We start from the raw sequence: 22,678 nt of genomic DNA on the forward strand, positions 1-22,678 counted from the left end.
TTTTTTTTTTTTTAATTCAAAGCATTGTCATGAGTCCGTTTGGAGGGAGTAGGCATCCAGTACCATTAGTGTCAAAGTTTGACTGATAGATCGCTTTCCACATGCATAGGGCACAACAAAATTTGTCTGCCTTGCCATTGAAGTCCTTTGCAGCAGAGCTGCGATGGAAGAGGCGGCAGCAAAGCCGTAATATCTTCTACAAGAGACTGCACAGCTCCCTTTGATGGGAGTAACCACCCAGCATGTCAGATGTACTCCAGGCTTTTTGGTTATGGCGTAGTCAATTAAAATGACAAAAATGATGCACGATGGGAGGAAGAGCCTCATTATATTGTCGCTTGTACTTTGTAGTTTGCTTTTAAAGGACTCTGCTTGCCATCACACCTAATGAAGGCCAGAAGCTGACAGTCTGGGTTGCAACAATCCTGTGCAAAGTGCAAATGCTTTACAGTAACACCACAACAAACATTGGTTTAGGTTTTTTATTGTGTGTCTGATAACTCCGTTAAAGATGTGAGTCTGAAGGAATTTAATTTAATCCTGTTTTCATGATCATGAGGCACAGGAGCTGGCTTGGTTGTGTTTATTGTGGCCTGATACTAAGGAAAAAATAAGCTTAGACAGCTCACAAACCACTCTGCTTGTTAACCGTATCAGGAATCTTTCATGATAGAGTAGGGAATGGTTTTAATTGCTAAGGGATTGCATTTTTCAGTATTGTAAGGCCAAAATGTGTCAGTTGACTTGCACGTGTGTGCTGGGGGCCCGTGCCCAGGCGGAGCAGTGGGCCTGCAGGGCGCTGTGAGGAGAGGCCGGCTCCAGCGGCCCCACCACAGGGCAGGCCTGGGCCCAGCAGTGGCCCTGGGGGCACCTCGGGGGAAATGTATCTGAAAAAAAGGAGAGGCTGCACAGCTGTGAGGAAGAAAAGTGTGAGGAACAGCCCTGTGGCACCGGGGTCAGGGCAGGAGGCAACGGGAGGTGCTCCAGGCCCGGGGCTCGCTGCGGCCTGTGGAGAAACCATGGTGGAGCCGGGGGATGTGCCCTAAGGAACGGCAGCCCATGGAGAGGAGCCCACGCTGGAGCAGTCTGTGAGGAGCCAGCGTGGAGCAGGGCATGAGTGTGGAGGAAGGAGAAGTAAAGAGGAGCTGTTAGGCACTGACCATGGCCACCATGCCCTTCCCCTGCGCCGCTAGTGGGAGAGAGGCAGAGGAGTTAAAATCAGGGGTGAGGAGGTGTTTGTTTTTTTTTTTTTTTTTGTCTTTCTCATGCATTTAAACCTAATTTAGTTGGCAATGAATCAAAATAATGTTTCCCAAGTCAAATCTGTTTTGCCCATGACAGTAACTGGTAAGTGATCTCCCTGTGTTATCTCAACCCATGAGCTTTTTCATCTTATTTTCTTCTCCCTGCCCTGTTGAGGGGGAGTGAGGGAGCAGCTGGGTGGGCAGCTGGACAGGGTCAACCCCCCATCATATGCTGTAGGATTTTATATGGCAGTTCCTTCAGAGGGAGGAATTCTATCTCCATGATGTTTAACATCTAGCACAAGCTAGCAATAACCCTTCATCGTAATTGTTAAAGTGCTGCATACTGGTGTGAAATCTGAAGGTGAAGGAGGAGGAGTGCCTGTGGCACGCAGAGGAAATGGGAATGATGAATCAGTGCATCCCGACCAACATTTGAGGTGGCAACAGTTTCCTGTCTGTAGGCTTGCAAGATCAAAAGAGCTGCTATGCTGGGTTGGATCACTTGTCAACAAAATTTCTGCAGGGTTCTTCGTAGTAAGCCGGAAATTAGCCTTTACGTCTTTTAGTAATGCAGTAAATGCACAGTATGACAGCCACTGTTTGAATGTGTCGCTGACGTGTTTGTGAAGATCAGTGTTTAACAAGGAAACTTACTGTACTGAAACAGACTTGGTAAAAAAAAAAAAAAAAATAATAATAATAATAATAATTTTGTGTGTGTGTGTAAGATAAATGACATCATATTTTTGTCCCTGCAGAAACTCAACATATTGCATGAAGGTGTCCATGTCCTTGACGGTAGCTGAGAATGAATCTGGGCTTTGCTACAACAGCAAGATCAGATATCTGGAAAAATCAGAAGTCACTAAGAGAAAGACAATCTCCTGTCCTGATATTGAGGATTACAAAATAGCCAGTCAAGAGCCAGATGTTGTGTGGTACAAGGTAACTATTGCTGTGTTACTGCTGTTGTGCTGAAGCTATACAAAACTTCCACTTTTTTAACCACTGTGCCCTGTGCCAGTTTTCACTTTGGTGAGATGTCTCCATACCTGATGCTCTAGGAGAAACAAAGGGAAGCAACCTAAAATGGAGCCAAAGTTTTACCAAAACTGCCAGCTTCGGCAGTGCTGCCCAATTAATTTTTATGAAATCTGTTGGGTAATTTTACCAAGGCCATTTGAGTTTTACCAAAGTCCATTGGGTAATTTCACAGAGATACATTTAGTTTTGCTGAGGTTCATTAAATAATTTTACCAAGGTCTGTTAATTTTAACTGAAGCCTGCTAGATACTTTTATTACTCCGCAGGTAAGTGTGATGGCTGTGCCTTCTCTAAGGCCTATCAAGTATCACACAGCACTTGAAGCAGCAGGAACATCTGTGTTGCTGTAGCTCTGCAAGAGAACTGAACAATGGCTAAAATGCACGTTGTTTGTCAGGTAACATCAAGTACCAAGACCATACCAAGGTCTTGGCAAGTTTTACATGCTGTCTGGATGTGGACCAAAGTCTGATATTTGAAAAGCTGTTGAGTGTGAGGAGCTGCAGGAAACAATGGGGAGGAATAAAGAGATGAGAGTCAGAGGGAACAAGAAATAATAGTTGGACAAGAGGAAGATCTCAGTGGGATCAGTGTAGTTTGGACTACAGGGATAAGAGAAGGATGAGTTTTGGACGAACCTTGTTAGGTAATGAAGACAGAAATGCACAAAGCAGTTAAATTCTAAATTTTTGCTTGATTTAGCAACCTTAACATTCTTTAAAGATGATTATTTTGTGTGAAATAAGCGTTACATGCAGAGCTACAGACATTTCACATGTTCTAGCTTATGGTAACAAAACGTGCCATAACCCACTGTAGGTATAAACAGAAATTTTCTTTCAGCCATTGAAGCTGTTTCTCTCAGCATATGGGTGACTATCTTCAGTGCTGTTCATGCATAAAATATTTGTATTCACTTAGGTCTGAAATCTCAATAGAAAAAATGGTACCAAAGAAAAGCTGCTTGTTCCCCTGTCTACCTGGGTATTACTGAACACCTGAGCACTGAGATCTCTTTTGTGCAATAGCATGCTGCAAAAATAATCTGGCAGGGATAACCTTCAGCTGTCATGGAGCAGAAATCAGTCTAAGGAAGATGCATGTCCAGCCCCACATTACTGATGTTCTGTGCTGTCCAAGAACGGGGAAGGAAGAGGTTTGGTTTCATACAGCCACACGTGTTACCTGGGTTGCTCACACAGGTTGTGTGACACCAGGCTGGAGTGTGACAGCTGACACGTCATTGCTGTGGTGAAATTGATGGGAATTGATACGGTTGGATAATAGCAGACAGTCCAGGTCAACAGTCCTTAGTCTGGCTTGATAATGCAAAGAGACATTAATGGAATAACCTACTACAAATACCTCCTTATTCATAATTAACAATGAGGTGCTATCAGTTCAGTTTTTAGATAACACCTCTGTTGTCTGGACCGGAGTCAGGAAGCTCAGTAATGTGAAATGTCAACGTTAATATTATGCAGAAGGTTTTAGCATGAAACATATTCCTGAAACAGAGTTTAGAAAAATGTTCTAGAGGGTATAGTAGTATTAACTATTAATAGAAATCTGCTTCTTGAAAAGAGATGAAGTCTAGTTTGTAGAAAATATATAATTACATAGATTTCAAGATAATATGGTGAGTACTGGGGTTACCCCTAGAAACTGCAGTCTAGAACTTAAAATCAGGCTACATTAGGTGATGTGTATGAAAAAAAGCAGGTCCCTTCTCCCAAAAAATAGTGTAATGTGATATTCCAGTTTAGGACCTGATCCTCACTTCCCAAAGAATGCATTTGTTTTCAGACATAATAGAGTAGATCTTCAGTTTATTACCCTCTAACTTTGTGTTTGAGTTTAATGTATCCATGAAGGTATAGTCAGCCATCTTCCCATGTAAATCTGTTGCAGAGGCATTGGAGGCAGTTGCTTTTCATTATGCGGAAATATTTAGAGAAGATTTTCAAGGGGAGAGTATAAATTGTCCATATATATAGTGCATAAATATATATGAGGAAGTCCTGAAGGTTCTTCCTTTATTCTTTGGCTGAAAAGAGAAATCCTTGTGGACACGAGAGAGCCTGTCAGTCCCCTGATAGCTGGGGAATTTGGACTTCTGACTGATGAACTGATACCAGAAAAGACACCAGTGCTGCCAGCTCACAGTGTGCAGGACTCGCCCTGCCTTCCAGAAGCCTTCTCTGTGTGGGGAGATTAATGAATCAGAGCCAATAATTGCATCAATTTAGAGGGAGTTAACTGTAATTTAAATACACTCTTAAAATAATTATGCCTGAGTAGATTTCTACATACACACCCAATAAGTAATGCTAAAACATTTGCTATCGGGGCTTTTTTTTTTAACAGTAGTATGAACTTCACTTCTGGCTAGAATTACAGTGCGTGAAATATTTCTTTTGAAAGATTTCCACAGTTAATGCCATTGATATACACACAGCTCTGTTAGGCCCATTAGAACTGTTTTGACAAGAAGTATAAGGATTTTTTTTTTTGAAATAAATGTATATGCCAAGGCACGATTGAATGAATGGGATTTAACAGTAAGAGCAGTTTCAAGAAAAATCAACTGGCAGAGGAAAAAGGTATATTACATCTAGCATGCAGAGCCTTAATCCATCTCCACCACCTCTTGCCTACTAGTAGGATGAAGGAAGGGCTGTAAAAACAATCAAAATGGTGGGTGAAGGACAATAGTTGTTATTTACCCTACAAAAAATAGAGGTGTGGAGATGCTGCCACTTACATTTCCCAGAAGAGAAGCAGCAGCAGCATAATAACTCTCTAATTAATTATTTGGGGGGAAAACAAACTAGCAAACAAATAAACAAAAAAACATTTAAAATGTCTGTGGAGGATACATAGGTTAGAGAAGAAACTTTTACATTCTCCCAGCAGGTAAACGTAATGGAAAAGCAGAAAAAAACAATTAATTGGATAAGCAAGCAACAGTCATATACTTGGGCACTTACTATTTTAATGAAATTAGTAGACCTTTGACAGCAAAATCTAGATTGTTTCTTCAAAATAAAGACTGGTTATTTTTTTCTTTATTCACTTCATCCTGGCCTTTTTTTGTTGTTGTTTGTTTTCTGCTTTAAATAGACATCTTTATGATTTTCTATCTTCCTCTTTTTTGCCCTTTTTTTTTTTTTTTTTTTTTTTTTGTGGATTGAACTGGTCTGTGAAAAAAAGAGGCAGGATAAAAGAGGCAAAAGAGGCACTTTCAACACATATTTAAAAAGCCCATATAGTCGGTAGACAAAAAGTAATTAGCTAAAATTTTGGAATGGGAGGCTTATAAATCGTTCTTTAATATGAAGTGTTTTAAGTAGATAAGAAAAGGAAGTCAGTGGAACGATTTCTCACTGTAAAACCACAACAGCACAAACATCGTGCTAAATCATTAATCTCTATGGTAGTAAAGATGTTGCCCTTCTTACTGTGACCATGTAGGATATAAAACTATAAAGCATATGAAAATGCATCTTTTCAGTCTCTTCATTTGTGTACTTTTAAGAATAAATATACAGACTGTTAAACTGGTAACATATTTATGGCAGGGTCTTCCAGTGTTGCACTGCAAGGTTGCGTATCTGAAATATGCTTACTGTGTTTATTCCTAGAATTGTATTCCTTCTAAATTAGGATTGAATGGAATTGAATCATATTCTCTGCCCAGACTTCAGATTTACTTAGTCCAAGAAGGTGGTTGATGCAACTCCATTGCCCCTGTAAATAGGTCTGAAAATTAAGTGCAAATCAGAAAGGGCTTTACGCCATTTTCCTGCTCAGATCCATTCCCCACACGAGTCTCAAGCCATGTCAGTGCAATTTAGTAACAACAATAAGCTCAGATTTTTAGCACAGCAGAAAGGATCTGGATTCTGAGCATTGTGTTTCATCGCTGTTAGCTGAAGTTCACATGCAAGACAAGGTTATGTGCTTTGGAGACAGAAAGATAACGTGAACACTGTTACCTGCAGTGGAATTGCACATCTTAGGTATTCTGTAGTTGACTACATTGTAACTGAATTTGACCTATTAGAAAGAGGGATAATTGCTTCAGTGCTCAATTTTCAGGTGCAAGGGCAGAAGCTCACTGTCTCGCCTTTTTACTTCTTTATTATTCTCCTTTAGAAACTGACATTGTAGATTTAGAGCGTGCATGGAGTCTCATGAAAAAATAGTATTTATGTCATTCCAATCCTTTGCTGTCATACACTATATTTGCATGTCAACATGTTTTCTTGTTTGGTTGTTTCTTAAAAGAAAGAAAGCTCTGTTCTGTTTTGTTTACTGTATGTTTGACACTGCTACTGCAGGCAGACAGAAAATGGGGTATAGATCAGGGCTCTTTATGTGAATTTCAGAAATTGGTGAGCCTGCTGCTGATGGTGATGCAGGATTGTTATTCGCAGTCTGAGAGCTCATTCCATGTTGCCACCTTGAGAGAGGGAATAAATGGCATTAAAGGTACTTGAGTCCTAACTGTGTTGCTTTCTATGCTCTGGGAAGCAGAATTAACCAGAGTACTCAGTGTTTTAGAGAACTGAGAAAGGCGTGATTTTGTTTGTGCGCAGAACAGACTTGATGCTAAAGCTACTGAGAGGCAATAAACATATCATCCTAAGGTACCATTTTAAAGAGACAGTGGTAGGACTGTGTCCATGCACAGTGGTTCAGAGCATTTCAAGAGGTATCCTGAGTACCATTAGTGCGGAAAGGGACTGGTCTGGTTGCAAGGATGCAGTACATTAGGAAAAGAAGAGCCATCTCTTCCTGTGTAACACACTCTGTACAGGACTCAAACGCTGTTCCAGTAGGACCGCAGTGCATAGGGACGAACCTAAATCTAACATCTGCCAGGGAAAGTCAGTAGAAGTTGCAGACCATCAGAACCACGTACTCCACCAGATGATGCACATGGGGTGATGCTACAAAGAGCCCAGGGATGGGAAAGGGCTGAATCAGAGCTCACACCTTGTTAGATGTAAGAGAAGCCACTGATGAGACACAAGGCCATAAGGAAACCAGGTTTCTCAAATTCTCTTGCTCACAAAACTGCTGCTGCTCTTCCTGTGTTCTTCTGTTGGTAAATGAGGCTGAGACTGTGCGTAAAGTGTGTCTCCAGGCTAGCTCTTAACAGATGTTGCCTATGCTCCCTTCAAACAGAGATGTGTTTTAATGGTCCATCCTAAAATAAAGATCTTGGCAGTTGTCCATCATGAAAAAGAGAAGATACTTAGCCATTGCTTCAGGGCACCACATACTAAACATGGCCCATGTAATACAGTGGGAATTGGTGAACTTTAAAAACAATTCTGTGCAATTTCTGTCTTCAGATAAATTCCAGTTCCAGATCTCCATGCTTTCTGAAATTAGATTTGAATTTTAATTGCAAAATATATTGAGGTTGTTTACTTATGTATATAATACTGAAAATCTGATCAGGCAACACAATCCTATGTCATACAAGCTGGGAAATATTACAGTGTTTCTTTGCTGTTGCTTTTTTTTTCTGCAGGAATGTAAGCCAAAATTGTGGAGAAGTATTGTAATTCAGAAGGGAAATACTCTTTTAATACAAGAAGTCCAGGAGGAAGATGGAGGAAACTATACCTGTGAACTGAAGTTTGAAGGCAAGCTTATACGAAGAACAGTTGAATTGAAAGTTACTGGTAAGAATCCTTGTTTTATGCCAATAGAAAAAATGAACTTTTAAAATGAATGCAAACTATTTTCACATGTCAGTGCATCTCTTTGATAGAAATAAGTCCAAACCAAACCCTGATGGCCAAGTAGTCTCAGACTAGGAGAAATTTAGGTCAAGACCTACAAAATTCCACAGAAGATGACCACTACCTTTTGCTCTCTACAAAACCTGGAAATGCTGATTCTAAAACAAAGGGTAGAACAGACCTAAGCTCAGCTCATATGCTGGAAGAAATTCAGATTCCAGTTTCATCGTTAATGCTTACATACAGGAGAAGCTGAGTGAACCCGTATAAACAGACTTCTAGTGAAGTTTGTCCTAGAATATAGCAAAGCCAAAAGGGGCATCATAAATCACTGATTTATTTTTTGGAGTGATTATTCCACATATTTTATCTTTGGTTTAATTTATGATGGTCAGCTTCTCTAGTCTAGGGGTTATCTTCACTGAAGAGTGTGGCACAACCTATTCCTAGAATGAAGTTAGGAACATTGGACTGTCAAGAAGTAACCTACTTATCAGGAGGCTCATACAGTTTATGTTTCTGAGTCCACGTAGTAATCTAGTCAACAATGTTTTTCCATCACTTTTTGTCAAGTATCAATAATGAATGGGTATACAAGTGTTGCCTACCCCTGCATTCCTGATTCCTTTCCATTCCACTGTACGGTATGACATCTGTAATTATTATTTTGCCTTCAATGTCTGTGGAACATTGCAAGTATCTGAAAACAGCTAAGATTTTTCAGCCTTTTCACACAACCATATAAACAAATGGTTAGTTTTTTTTTTTTTTTCCTGTGTGCTGACATACTCATTAAAATGGGTCCTACACGAAGTGGTGATAAGTAGAAACGTATTCTCTTGTACCAAACAGAATTAGTCCCTATGGTATCTCTAATACGATCTTGAAATACAGTTCTTCCCTTTGTTTTCAGCAAAATCCATTTTTCTTTTCTTATCGTTATTCCTCATTCTTAAACGTGTTATTTTCCCTCTGTGCCAGACTCATATATCATGTGATTTTTTATTGTCCATTTTGGACCATGGACAGATCTCTAAAGTATTGATTTGACCTACCTGCCCCCAGACCTGTCAAATGAAGATGTAATACATACCTTGGGGATAGTTGCTATCCTAGGTAGCGTGCTGGTCTTCAACCAGAATATGAAGTAAGGTTGACAAAGTGAAAATGAGATGCATCTAATTCAATTCCACATGATGGATATTCTTTAGATTACCGATAGTGTGCTCTGCCTCTTATCATGACCTTGTAAGAACTGGTGTGTTCTCTTCATCATTATATGAACGTGTGGTATGTTAATACTTAACAATCTAATGACTTTGTCCTAAACTAACTACAGTATGTGTTAAAGTTATTTATTCTGTTGTTTATGGTGTGAATTATCAAAAACGTAAGTATGAAATATGCAAGTATTCTCCTTTTTGCAAAATGCTTGAGAACCAGAAGATTGTCTCCCTTGTAATTTGATGTGGAATTTGCATTAAATTAAATGTCCTTTAGTTCATAAAAGCACCTATGTGCATACGTTATGTATTTAGCATTACAACAATGCCAGAAATATAGAAGCCATCTCCATTTATAGAAAAAATAGATGAATTTTAGCCAAATACTTTTTCCAGGTTTAAGCATTTTGGAGACGTGTCTGATGTGTGTTTGCTGGTCAAATTTCTAGTTATCTATAATAACCTAGAAAGTTTATGTAGACGATGACCTGAACGTTAGGAGATACAAATGTAATACACAGGACTATGTAAGCATATGATCATGCAGCTTGTTGCTTTGTAAAGTTTCTTTGTCCTGTTTCTGGTTTGTTTCGGTTTGTGAATTTTACATGCATATGGTTTCAGCTTGTTGAGAGGGGGCAAGGGTGATAAAACTCAAACAGCAAACAGCAGAGGATTACTTGTGTTGCGTGGCTGGTGGTTTCTGAGGCAGGTAAGATCACAGGCTGGAGCTGGTGCATGACATATTTAGGGATTTGTTTGAAGAATATGTCTCACTTTAGGCAGAAGGAAAACTACATATTATTGTTGTTATTAGCACACATCCTGAGAACTTGCTTACCCTGGGGCTAGTTCAGATGTAGGTGCAAGGCACCTCTGGAGATCATCCTGTCCAGCCCCCAGCTCAGCAGGATCAGCTCAAGCAGGCTGCCCAGGGCTATGTCTGGCCACCCTCTGATTATATCTCCATGAACAGAGACTCTACAACCTCTCTGGGCAACTTGCCACCATGTTGAGCCACCCTCACACTAAAGAAGATTTTTCTTATGTTCAAACAGAATTTCTTTTACTGCATTTTGTGTGCCCATTGCCTCTTATTCTTTCATGAGGCACCACTAAGAACACTCTGGTTGCATCTTCTTGATGCCTTCCCACCAGGTGTTTATACACATGGATCAGATCCTCCTGAGCCTTCTCTTCTCCAGATGGACGCACCTCAGCTTTTTCAGCCTCTCCTTGTATGATAGATGTTCCAGTTCCTTAATTGCATTTGTGGTCCTTCACCAGAGTTGTTCCAGTATGCCCATGTCTTTGTTGTACTGGAATTGCTGGTGCACTGGGCCCCATTATTCCCCTGTCTGAAAACTGAGTTCTTGTCGCAACACAGCACTGTACCAGGAGCAGGTAGGATGGGACCAGAGCTCAGACTGCTGAACACGCTGCTCTGTATAAATCACCATTTGCAAACACTGCTGCAGGCTTACCAGCAAAGCCGTGGTAGAATTATCTCTGCTAGCCTGTAATGCAGATGTGGAGAAAAGGATCTTGCCTACTGCTTTCGGAGGCTCTTTGCTCTGCAGGGACTTTCTAATGCTGTTTCTATTGCAGTTACTTATTAACATGCCTGAATTGACATTTGGGAAAGTACGTGTGCCTGAGTTCCGCTAACAATACAGATCTTGAACAGCAAGACCCTGTTGGCCACTGCCAGCAGCCATGGTAACCTCAAATTGTTATCAAAGAGTTATTCTGACAGGGAAACAGGCAACTCCACAGCTCCCTTGAGCAAGGAGAGCTGCACTGCCATGGCTAGAGAGGAGGCTGGGCTAGTTTCCCTGTAGCCTTTCAGGCATCCACTGAAGTATGCAATACTTGCAATACTGCTTAAGTCAATTTAAGTTATTTACTTAATTAAAATTAATTTTAAAAGCCATGCAGTTGTGTCATAAGTGGAGAACATGCAGAACAGAGGTCTACTTTTGTGGGAATAACTTGTAGACAAGTGATAGACAGTGACTTCGTACATGTTTTTTTATGTGTTGCCTCACTTGCCATGTTTATGCTCTCCAAACGGGATCTTTCAGAATCCATGGGGAAAAGAGGAGGCAGAAATGAGCAATATTTGCATAGGATATGTGTAATACATGCAGCTGTTTGTATGGTATGAGTATTGTGCATCTAATAAAAATTAAAAGATCCAGAAATTAATTCACAGGTCATATAAATATTCAAGCCTCTTCATGCAGCAAATAGGACCTGGCTATGGCAGATGTTGAACCATTGGCACATAAATACTCCTTGTTGTAGGATTGGTTTATCAGATTTTTGTGTCCCAATCAACCAGAGTGGCTGTGGCTGCAGAAAGGAGCTGCAAAGACAGCATGTGCCAGTCCTTGGGAACTATTTTCCTCAACTCCGGTCTTGCCTTTTGACTTTTGTAGACCCAAATGGGAGATCTCAATGGCTCAGTTAGAGGTAAAAGGGGAGTTCACGTTCCTTTTCTTCCTCCTGTGACCAAGTCATTCTATTAGCTGCTATGAGATAATTAGTAAAGAAAAGGTTGCTGGACTCATATATAGAAACTGAAACCATCAACATAACATCTGCCAGCTGTCAGAAATAAAAAGGAATCTGGGTCTTAATAGTAGACAAGTAGAGCACAAATCAAACAGGTTAAAAGGCATTTGTAGCAAGGGCTGGTGGAGTATTGTACGTGGCTTCCAATGTCATGGGGTGGCTACAATGGGAAAGGTATGGGAGAGGGCGTTTAGGATGATAAAAGGCTTCAGAAATTATTCTTCTTTGGGGTTGTAAGGAAAAGGCTTTCAGCCTAAAATATACGTGAAAAATACTTTGACACAAAATATTTATGGGGACAAAATCCTGAGCTACAATACAGCACTAATAAGCAATGCCTACATCTTGCTGTTTGGGTGCATTTAAGAATAATAGGTTGTCAAGAAAACAGCTTTTTCATCACTAGTTCTTCGTGGGTTTGTTATATTATGCAGACAGATGTGAAACAAGTCTCGTCAGCCCTTTTCACTGAATAAACATGACAATAGCATTATCACTTAGCAAGTAACATGTAACCCTTCAGTCTGTAAAAAGCAAAAGAAAACAAAAACGTTTTCGCTTTGCTTCTTGGTGGTTTTGTTGTGGATGGAAAGATGAGGTTAGCACCTGTGATTTAGGGTTTCTAAAACCTGAAAATTGAACAAAACCACTCAGGGTTTAATAAGAGAAGAAGAGTGTATCCAGCTTGAAAAACGAACATAAAAATATACAGATAATCAACATTATCAGAACTTATTAATTTTCAATAAGCACTTTTATGTGCTTGGAACACAGGTCTGTGAGGAAATAGGCTTGTAAGAAGATGGAAGTAGCTGTAAGCGGGAAGATGGAGAAAGGGGGTTCCTCCTGAGCAAGGAGCCAGCCCCGGTGTCGTGGGACAGCCGGGTGTTCCCTGGCAGGTGGGGCTGCCTTGCAGGGGTGTGCTTTTCCATGGGCAGCTGTGTTGGTGGGAGAGTTTGCCTTGATGTGATTTGTGAACTCGTACTGGAGCATTATTTTCCAAATTGACAACAGAAGGTGGCCATCTGACCGGTTTCATAAAGTGCCAGTGATGTATTGGAATGACATGCAGGATTTACTGGGCTGCTCCATCCAGCAGCCCTGTCCTCTGAGTTTCCTTCAAGCCCAATTCTATCTTCATCTCCATCATTTCCTTCTTACAGACTGCTAAAATGCCTGGCTGTTTCTAAAAGCCATTTGTACAGCAGTATTTGTTTTGACTGTCCTAAATGACAAATTATTCCACATGGCTACATGAATTGAATGATTCTGCCTGAATTCACTCTTTGCTCATAGTTTTTCAATTAAATTCTTTCAGATCTCATTACACTGCTCACTTTTCAAATTACACCTGCTGCCGTTGCTAGATTTTGTTTGTGTGCTTGGGACCCCTCTGTTAGCAGAAGCGATTGATGGCAATTTGCTATTTTTAAACCAAGGGGGTGAATTGGATTTGAAAACGCCAACAATTAGTCACGCTTCCAACAGCACCAGGGACAGAGACAAGCTACCAGAGAATAAGGGAGAGTTTGAGCTAAAAAGTACATCCCTATTTTGTGGGAGTTGCTTTTCTGCATATTTTAGCCCTCTGTAAGCTGGGTATGCTATTTCACGTCATTTTTAGTGGGAGCTAGTGGCAGGTTGGCAGGAACCAATGGATGCTGATCAGTGACAAATTTTCACCTGCAGTAATCTGTATGTGCACCCTAAGCCTTATCAGCTTACAGCAGATAAAGTGTTCTCAACATAGTCACAGGAATGCCATGTGGATTGACAGCATTTGGGGCTGTTGACAGGGAAACTGCAGAAAAAAAAGTATTAAAGTAAATGAAAAGTGTGTTTGAACTGAACTGCAATACCTCATTTGGAATTCCAGCTATTATAAGGGATTTACTTTTGTGGTGTAAAATATGAGTATTATTATTTGCTTAAAAACCTGAAAATATTTCATGATAATTCTATCCTAATGTCGTTATGCTTTGTCACAAGCAGTTTGGCAAATCTGCAGTGAATTTATGAAATGCTTCAGTATTGCTTAAGTAGTTACTTATCAAAAAAAAAAAAAAAACACAAAACCAACAGTTTAGCTCTGAAAGGTCACTGAGCTCTGAATATCATCATACAGGTGGGAATTGGATATACATAAAAGCAGGGTCAACATAAGACACAGGTTAAAAAAGCAGGTAGCTAAGGAGGAAAAGCACAGAAACCGAACATAGTCAGCAGAGATTCCTGAAGCAATACTGAGGACGTGCCTGTCGCACAAAGCTCTGGTCTGTAGGGATTTCTAAGTTAACTCCGAAGGAGTTTTTCAGCAGAGCTAGTTAAAATATTTGTACTGCTTTTGGTACCCAAAGTAACTCTGACATCTCTGCCTGGCAGTGCTCCGTGCAGGGAGGGCAGAACCTCGGGGTCCTGGAGGAGGCCAGGTGCGTTCTCGCCCTGTTGTCACTTCATGGTCTGTGCCCCAGAGCCTTTTCTTTGGGGGTGGGATGGAGTATCAGTTATTAACCCCATTGGATCACCAAATAAGGCAATAGTGTGTTAAATGAGCACTGTGCAGAAATAACTATTTCTGTTTAATAATTTTAGTATCAGAGATCGTATTGCAAGATTTTACATTTCTTACTTTGTTTTGTCAAATGACTTCTTCCTGTGAACTGAGAGGTTTTCATTTGATTTGTGTGTATGTGATTTTTAATAATGCATATAGCTACTGAGATATATTACTGGTGTCTTTCAGCATTCCTGAAATTAGAAGTTTTGATGGCTCCTGCTCCAAAAATGTTTGGAATTGGTATTTCACAGGAAGTTTCTTTTAGCTAACGGAATTGTCACCAAAGGCAGATTCCAGTTCCTGGCAGCACTGTGCATCTCACCTACCCCCTAGGATCTGGAGGGTGCTTGAAGTGCAGGGGTATTTTCATGTCTGTTTTTGACCTGTGGTACTGGTGAGAGCTGCTCCCCTCTCTTGTATTTATCTGTCTTTTCAAACACAGGTCACAACGCCTGTTGTCTCAAACAAATCTGAAAATATTTCAAGGAGGGCCATAGGCAGCTTATGAATTTTTCTGATGAAACAGACTTAAAAGCACTCCAAAGCAAAGCGTGGTGACGTGTGTGGTGGGAGTTAGCCTGGCCTTCAGGGTTTGCTCCTCCTCCCGTACTTGCATGGCCGGTGCTGCCAAGGATGGGAGGTGTTTGCTGCATTTGGAGCTGTTTCCCTTTTCCTGGCAACAGCTGCTCCTCCTAGAGAGCTCTTTTCTAGCTCCAAATGAAAAATTTCCCTTATTGAGGGCTTACCAGAATTGTATCACATCTAAAGTGGTGTTGAGGCTGTCTGCAGCAGTTGGACCCAGGAGCACGCCTTTCCTTCTTGCCCTTCTCTTCTGACTCGGCAGCTTTAGGCCTTCTTCCCACCCTAAACAATGTTCACTTCACTCTCAGTGCTTGGCAATTCTCAACATATGGCCAAGGGTGCCTGTCCCGGCTCGTATCCCGTGCGAGTGCTCTAGCTGGAGCTCTTTCTTGGCAGGAGATGAACAGTTTGCAGCTGAAGGCCCAATGTGTGCCCACTGTAACCATCACACCCTGGGGAGATGCAGGGAGAAGGGGGCTCACTGTGGCTTCCCTGAGGTTTGCCTGCTCTCCACGTTGGGCTTTAGGTACCATTCTCTTGTCATGTCACAAGCTAGGATACAGTGGTTAACCAGCCAGAGCAGGTGAGGCCAAAACAATGTAGACGTTTTCAGATTTTCATCAACCATAGCTTAAACAGGGCAGATAATAAACTGGGAAGTGTTAGTACATGCTGTGGGCCAATGAACTGCACTTAGAGTGGTAAAGGCAGCAGGGCCCTTCCCTTCTGGAAAACACATTTTAGCACTTTTTGTAACAGGACTTTTAATATTATTTTAGTCCAAAAGAGAGAATAAATTAAGAACTTATTGTTGGGGGGGAAATATTTGCAAGAACAAAAGGGGAAGATAAAATCAGCTTGCTTGTGGCTACCGTTATAACTGTCAAAAGGAGATGCTGCTTAAACTCAAAAAAGAAATCTGAAAGTGAACAAGTTGAATTGCAGAAATCCTGTCTCTGGGAAGGATGCTACAGATCATTTTGAGACAGAAAATCCTCCCTGTTCCCTCCTAATGTTGACATGTTAACATTACGTCATATCTGAAGTGACATTTTCTTGCTGCTGTAATGTAACATTTCCATAGCAAGACTTCATCCCTTCTCTCTGTTTGCAATATCTTGACAGAGTCAGCGAATCACTTTTTTATTAAATGCAAAGACAGAGCAACCCACTCAAGTTTTTACTGACTTCAAAAGGCCATTAGTGGGAGATATTGTTCTCAGCGTTTCCTCTGCTACATTTTCATTAAAATGATGAATTATGTCGTACAGTATTTTGATTATCTGAAGGGAGCCTTCCTTTTTCTGACAGGAACCGAGTCAGAAATGAGTTAAGTGCTGACAAATATGATACTAAAAGACCAGGAAATGAATTTCACAGCTGAGTTCTTCAAAACATTGAAGAAATAACTGTCTATTTAAAGCAACATATAGGAAGTGACAAAAATTAGCCTTTTCTTTTGATATATTTTATGTCATTTGTATTAATATTTATCAAGGTTTGTGCTTTGTAAATACTAGATTTGTTTCTTACAGTGAAGTGTTTATCTTAAAGCCTGGATTCTGACTCGTTCTGTGTCTGGCCAGCAGCATCCCATTAACAGCTGCAGACAGCTAAACATGCTTCTGTGGTCAGAGCACACTTAATAGCCAGTAATTTCTCTGGTGCCTTTTATTTTTCCTAACTACCTCAGGCAAACAGTGTGATCCAGAAAGAGAAATGTGGCCAGTTGCTTTTGGCCACATTTGGAAAATGGAGCAATTTCTCTGTCCCTTTCAGAGCACTCCTTGTTCAGTCACACAAAAACCCCACTGTAAATCTGCAGGGATTTCTGTGTTTGCAGAGAGTCAACAGGAAAATTAAAGCAAGAGCAAGGTATCAGTACAGTGCAGGCGTCTGTTCGCCTGGGAGAAGTGCTACACGCAGTCATGTTCTGTCTCGTAACGTCTCCTTTTCACCTGACACCCAGCAAGGTCCTGATAAATTGACCCAAGTGTGCTGGTTTCAAGGGTGCCTCATCAGAATCAGCAAGCCGAGGATCTGGGCAGTGTCTGCAGAAGCACAAGCCCATTCGTGGATGCTGTGTGAACTGTGCTGCCGCTGAAGTGACAACGCAATATATCCACAAGGGTAAAAGCTCCTTCATTTCAGGCCCTCAAATGATCCAGATTGATGGCTTTCCCATTCACCAGAGTGACCTGTTAATACAGGGCTCATGAAAAACGAGTTTGGAAGATAAACATTAAGTATTACCTCCATATTTCCTGGAGAAAGTACAAGTTCTAAGGGCAATGAGAAATGTAGCAATATGCTGCAGCCTATGAATTATATATGGTGTCAGTACTCCTGGCGCTTTACTTACAGCTTCACAAACTGCTTTCCTAGCTCATGAACATGCAAAGTAATTAGAATGGCAAATAGAGTTAGATTTTATTGACCTGTGATGCCCCCTAGTTCTCTGACGTGTTCTTGAACATCATCTAGTGTTTTTTTCCTTCAGCTTTAAATCAGCAGTTTGTAGTTTGTAGCATCGGTTATTTGGTATTTCTAATTTATTGATGTGGACAGCCAAGGCTTCCACACTTGTTATCGGTTGCTCGTTTATCCGCTGATCTGTCATTGTGCACAGCAACTGTAGCTTGCTGAATCACTTACTATATACTGTAAATGTCAGATATGAGCTCCCCCTTTAAGAATTGCCTTTTATTCTGGGAGCTGCTGAGCCACATCCTCGAAGTGTATTGTGCTTTCGGTAGCAGAGGTGATTTAGTACAAATGATAGGATTGTGGGTTTTTTGCCCACAACAGCGAGGTAAAGCACAACCGCTGAAATAAACTTGTACATTTTCATTTCCTATATAAAAGAGGCTTCCTTCATCACGAAAATGTAGGCTGGATGCTCATTCTTCTTTATTAATAATAAATAGGCAGATAGATGCACAGACACAGAGTAACACTGCCCCTGAAACGATTTTGCTAATGGTAAAATAGATACACATGAGCGAGCAGATTGCTTTACCCACTAAAAATGTAGCCTTCCCACCCTCCCAGAGAAACACTGCAAATCTTGAGTAATGTTTTGTCTCCTAAGTAATGCGAGCGGAGGAAGCAAAGCCTGTCTCCTTCCTTTGAAAAGAGTAGGGAAATTTTAATAGGTGAGCTGCAGTACCTTTAGCTGAAGATTAGGGTTATGTTTTCTCAGCACAATGCTGACGCCTTTCAGAGCTGGTTTATGCTGCTGAATATCTGAGATGAGAAGTTCTGCTGTGGAAGGAATAGTGCTCACTTCTGAATTGTCAGCACTATTTTTCTTGACGCACTTATGTGATTCTCAAAGGTGTCTTATTCAAGCGCCTGTTTGGCCTGACCCTGTTTAGCTTATGAGATCTGACAGTGGTGGTATTGCTGCAGGCTCTGATGTTACTCTTATGATGTTCTCCAGAAGACTGAAGCTAATAACTTACCGATGTTTGTTCTGTGTCATGCAGTTTTTGAGTTGAAAGGACATGCAAAAATATGTTTGGTGTGTTAAGTATCCTATCTGTCTTTCAGACAGTGGAGCAGTATGAAATACTTATTCTTAATTTTTGTCAGTACCAACCAAGCTACTTTTTGGTTTTGATGGCGTTATTGACCTCTTGTAAGCAGGAGAAAAATCAGTGTTCAATAAATTTGTATTTAGGTGCTTATGATTCCAGTGTATTTCAAAGAATGGGTAGCTACTAGGTTGGGTTTGACTTTCACGTACTGACATATTTACTGTATGTGTTGAGTGGGTTTTGCAATGCAAGCATATTTCAGTAAATAAAATCAATTTGCAACCAATGGGAAGGGAACAGTAAGTGATTTAACTTTTCATCTTTTTCTTCAGCTTAAAATGGAAAGCTCTCAGAGGGATTGTTTATGACAAGCCCTGTGGGCTGAAGCACTCTGAAAAAGCCCAGGAAAGATAAGGAGTAGAATTGCAAATCGAAGTGATTAAACAGTAAGATTAATAGACAATATAGTTGTCAATTTGGAAGGCACCTTTGGGCTCTTATCCTCTCTGTTTTTTTCTGCTGTAGCCCAGCTAAGGACCAAAGGAACTGTTAATACTAGTAAGGGGCAGTTTTCTGCGTGGGCTCCAATTCTGTTTCATCTTGGCTAGTGCCAGGTGTAGGGAATTGGTCTAAGATAATTTCATAATGGCTTGAGATGATAAAGGTTTCTGGTTATATCAAAGCAGACTAGACGCAAGCACCAGATGGATTTTCAGCTTTATAGAGTACATAGCACATTAGTGATCCAGTTGTGGATAGCTGAGTTGCCCATCCCGGGCTATGAGTGATTACAGGTTCTGGCAGGGAAGGTACCAATTTGCCACAAGCCACGTACGCCCTTAGGACTTCTCTGGAATACACTGACGTGCTTCTTTTTCTTCTAAATTGGAAAGAGGGGCATCTGGAACAAGGGAGCTGTGACCCTGCCAGGGCTTTGACAGCTCCGTAACCTCTGGGTGCCCTTAGAAGCCAGAGTTAGGCAGATGTTTTTAAGGAGAATATTGTTTTCCAGATCTGTGCATTTATATGTGACTATGTGCAGTGAAGTGATCTGATTTAGAGGCATTATTTGAGTTGTGCTTCCCTTGGGACACAGCCTAATGCAAACAGGCACCTTAATTTGTAAATAAAACAGGAACGAGAGGTGCTCGGACAGCAGGTCTTTGAGCATGGCTTTGATGACAGAAGAAGAGGAAGGGGCTATGTGATACTGGGTGGTATAGGCAGAGAAACTGGTGAAAAACCTAACCAAAGCATCCTGTTCCTGAAGAAATGTGAGTTTTCTGATAAAAGTCATTTTGTCAAAGAGGAATTTTAGCACTTTCCCACCTTATGAAACACTTGGATGATGTCCTCGTCTTTGACAGGTTTCACAGAACCTATGGGAAATGAGGTTTTCATAGTTCACTCATATATTGAATTTAATTCACTTGGAATTGTTTGTTTGAAGCAAATTTACCAAAGAAAAAAATGTCTTTCCTATTAGAGGTTTCCCATACAGGACAAGTCAAGTTCCTGTGGATTACACCAACACAACTGAAGCTGCATGGTAAAGCATTTCCAGCCATTCCCTCAAGGATAGTTGTCAAGACATTCATTCCAGAAAGGCAGTCACAGAAGCTGGGCCTGTCTAAAATGTACATGTGGTATAGTTCTACCTACAGGGAAAATACCCTTTTTTGGGTTTTATTTCTGTTTTCTGCTTCTCCTCCTGGCTAACAGGAATAGTTCCCTTCATAACTGTTCACAGCTCTGGCGTCATGCTGGAATTGTCTATTTCATAAACAAATACTGAAGTTTGTTTCAGTTAGATTTGGTGATGTAGGGGAGAGCTTAATCTGACCCAGCACGCTCTGAGGATAAGAAGTAGGAGTTCTGTATAATAGTTCAATGTGAAAGATATTCACTGGAAAGAATTAAAGATTATTCATTTTTATTAAGTTGTGGGAGGGTCAGAGGAACAGCTTTCAGCATCTCCGAGATCTTAAGCTACCTGTCACCATATCTCTGTTCCCCACCAGCCCAGACCTCATTTCAATATTTAAAATTGTACCTGTTTTCTTTTTCTAGTCCTCAAAAGGGCTTTAATTCCTTTCCTTGTTCTGCTAGTGCTCTAGCTGCTACAGCTGTTGCTGTCACATTTAATAAGGACTTTGTAGGGTTTAAATATTGCATTGCTGCACCTGCTTGTCTTTGGTGTAAGAAAAGAGCTTTGTTCCTTACGATGAGGTGCTCCTCACTGGCTCTGCTGCTGACACACGGGTTTCAGCTGAAGGTGACAGGAATTTATAACTCACCCCAGTGTGCATGAGAAGCTCCCTGCAGCGCCGGTGCTGCCTGGCACCATAATGCAGCCACCGACGGAGCTAGGAGCTTGCTGTGCCCCGTGCTAGACTCCATCCAGCACCGAGCCCTGACGTAGCCATTTGTTCCAGGGCTGTGGTATCTGCAGCCTCACATCTTTCAAGTGAGAATTGACCACGTTATAGTTCCTGACGTGGCTGTTGTACTGCTACTCCAACGTTGTGGTTACATAGTTCTCATTTTCAACTCCATAGTGATAATGTAGAGCCTTTTGTGCAGTAAACAGGTAACTTTCCCCTGCTCGCTTGCAGACTAGGTGTGAAGCAAGGCAGCAACAGGGACAGTAGCTCGACATTTTAAAATGTCAGGGGGAGGATGAAGTGAGACTAAAACTTGATGTCCTCATGCCTACAGTAACTCAACTGCTGATTGAAATATTCTTCTCCCCAGCCTTGAGCTCTGTATGTGTCAATCCAGCTGAATATAATTGGAGCTGTTTACTTTGACAGACAGTGAAAATTCAGGAAAAACATGGAAGAAAACACTCAGCCCCAGATCTGCAGTGTACTACTGTATGCCCTGCTGTGTACTGTGTATCTACCCCCATCCTCCTTCCCTCCAAACTCCTCCATCCCTCTGCACTGCCAGGCTAGATATTTACATTCATTCGCAATGTTAAGCTGTGCATTAAAAAAGCCCATTTCCTTCCTGAAGCTATTCATCATCTCCTAGGACCTTTGATGACATCCCCTTCCTTTGATTCTGAATTGTTCTCGTGCTTTCACTATGACACAGAGTGATTTGATTTGATTTGATTTGATTTTTTTCTAACATAACAAGAGAGGTTGGTCTTTTTGTAAGGATTTCTTTTGAAGTATCCAGGGGTGAAAAGAGCTGAGCTGCAGGACAGAAAAGTATTGCTAAAACATTACATTTTAAAAAATTGATAATGAAGTCTAGGTTAAAAAAGAAGTTACTGTGCAATGCATATATTTTCATCTAAACATTACAGGCTGTTCTTTTGTTTGAATTCTCTGGGCTATGAAGGAAAACAGATGAGTGCTCATTTTGGTAAAGATACTACATTTCAAGAATATTATCAATTATTTTTGTATACCTCGTGGCATGTTTCTATCCTTTAAATAGGATTGGTTTTGGCTTAGCGTGCTCGTATGGCTCTGATTCTGCTTTAATTTACAGACATTTGCGTTTCTCTGCTTTCACTGCTGGTAGCATACTTGGTGAATAACAGCTTGCTGGATTTACATTATGAAAATAAGAAAAGGAAATGAAAATGCAGATCCTTATCTTGAAGCAAAGATGCCTAAATTAGAGCAAATCTTTTTGTTGTTCTTATATTTGCTAAATATAAGGCGTAGTCAAATCCCAGAAGCTGAGATCAGACACATCTGCAGTACGACAAGTGGCGATTCAGGTTCTCAAATCCATGACATGGCCGTGCCCTTTAAACCTGGGCCCAATTAAAGTGAAATCGGAGCAGAGGTTGTTTCCGTGTTTGCATTTGAGGATCTCCATTTTAATGCATGCTTTCGTGTCTAGCTGAGAACCTCCAACCATGTTGTGCTATATTATCATAAAAATAATTTAAAAAGAGGGAGCCTCCAAAGGGCAGCTGCAGTGACCCAGCACCAACAGTCAGCAGAAGATATCCCCAAAGACTTGGTGGAGAGGAGGCTAAAACAGGGACTTAAAAGCAATCCAGAGCCTCAACTGGCAAAAATCAGCAGTAAAAGTCTACGAGACAATGCTGCTTTGTACTGACTGAGGGCCTGTAAGTTTAATTCTCAGCTGCTTATTACAGAGGTGGATTTGAAGAGTTGATCTT

General features: G+C 40.9%; 1 protein-coding gene across 1 annotated transcript in view; it reads left to right on the forward strand.

Annotated features, from left to right (window-relative positions):
- Positions 1–22,678, forward strand: part of IL1RAPL2 (interleukin 1 receptor accessory protein like 2) — a 328,234-nt gene that overhangs the window by 175,691 nt on the left and 129,865 nt on the right. The window contains exons 4-5 of the mRNA XM_032196249.1: positions 2,006–2,192; positions 7,837–7,990. Of these exons, the coding sequence (XP_032052140.1) occupies positions 2,006–2,192; positions 7,837–7,990 (341 nt within the window). The remainder of the gene's footprint in view (positions 1–2,005; positions 2,193–7,836; positions 7,991–22,678) is intronic.

This window comes from Aythya fuligula, chromosome 13, assembly GCF_009819795.1.
Source record: "Aythya fuligula isolate bAytFul2 chromosome 13, bAytFul2.pri, whole genome shotgun sequence".
NCBI classification, from domain to species: domain Eukaryota; kingdom Metazoa; phylum Chordata; class Aves; order Anseriformes; family Anatidae; genus Aythya; species Aythya fuligula.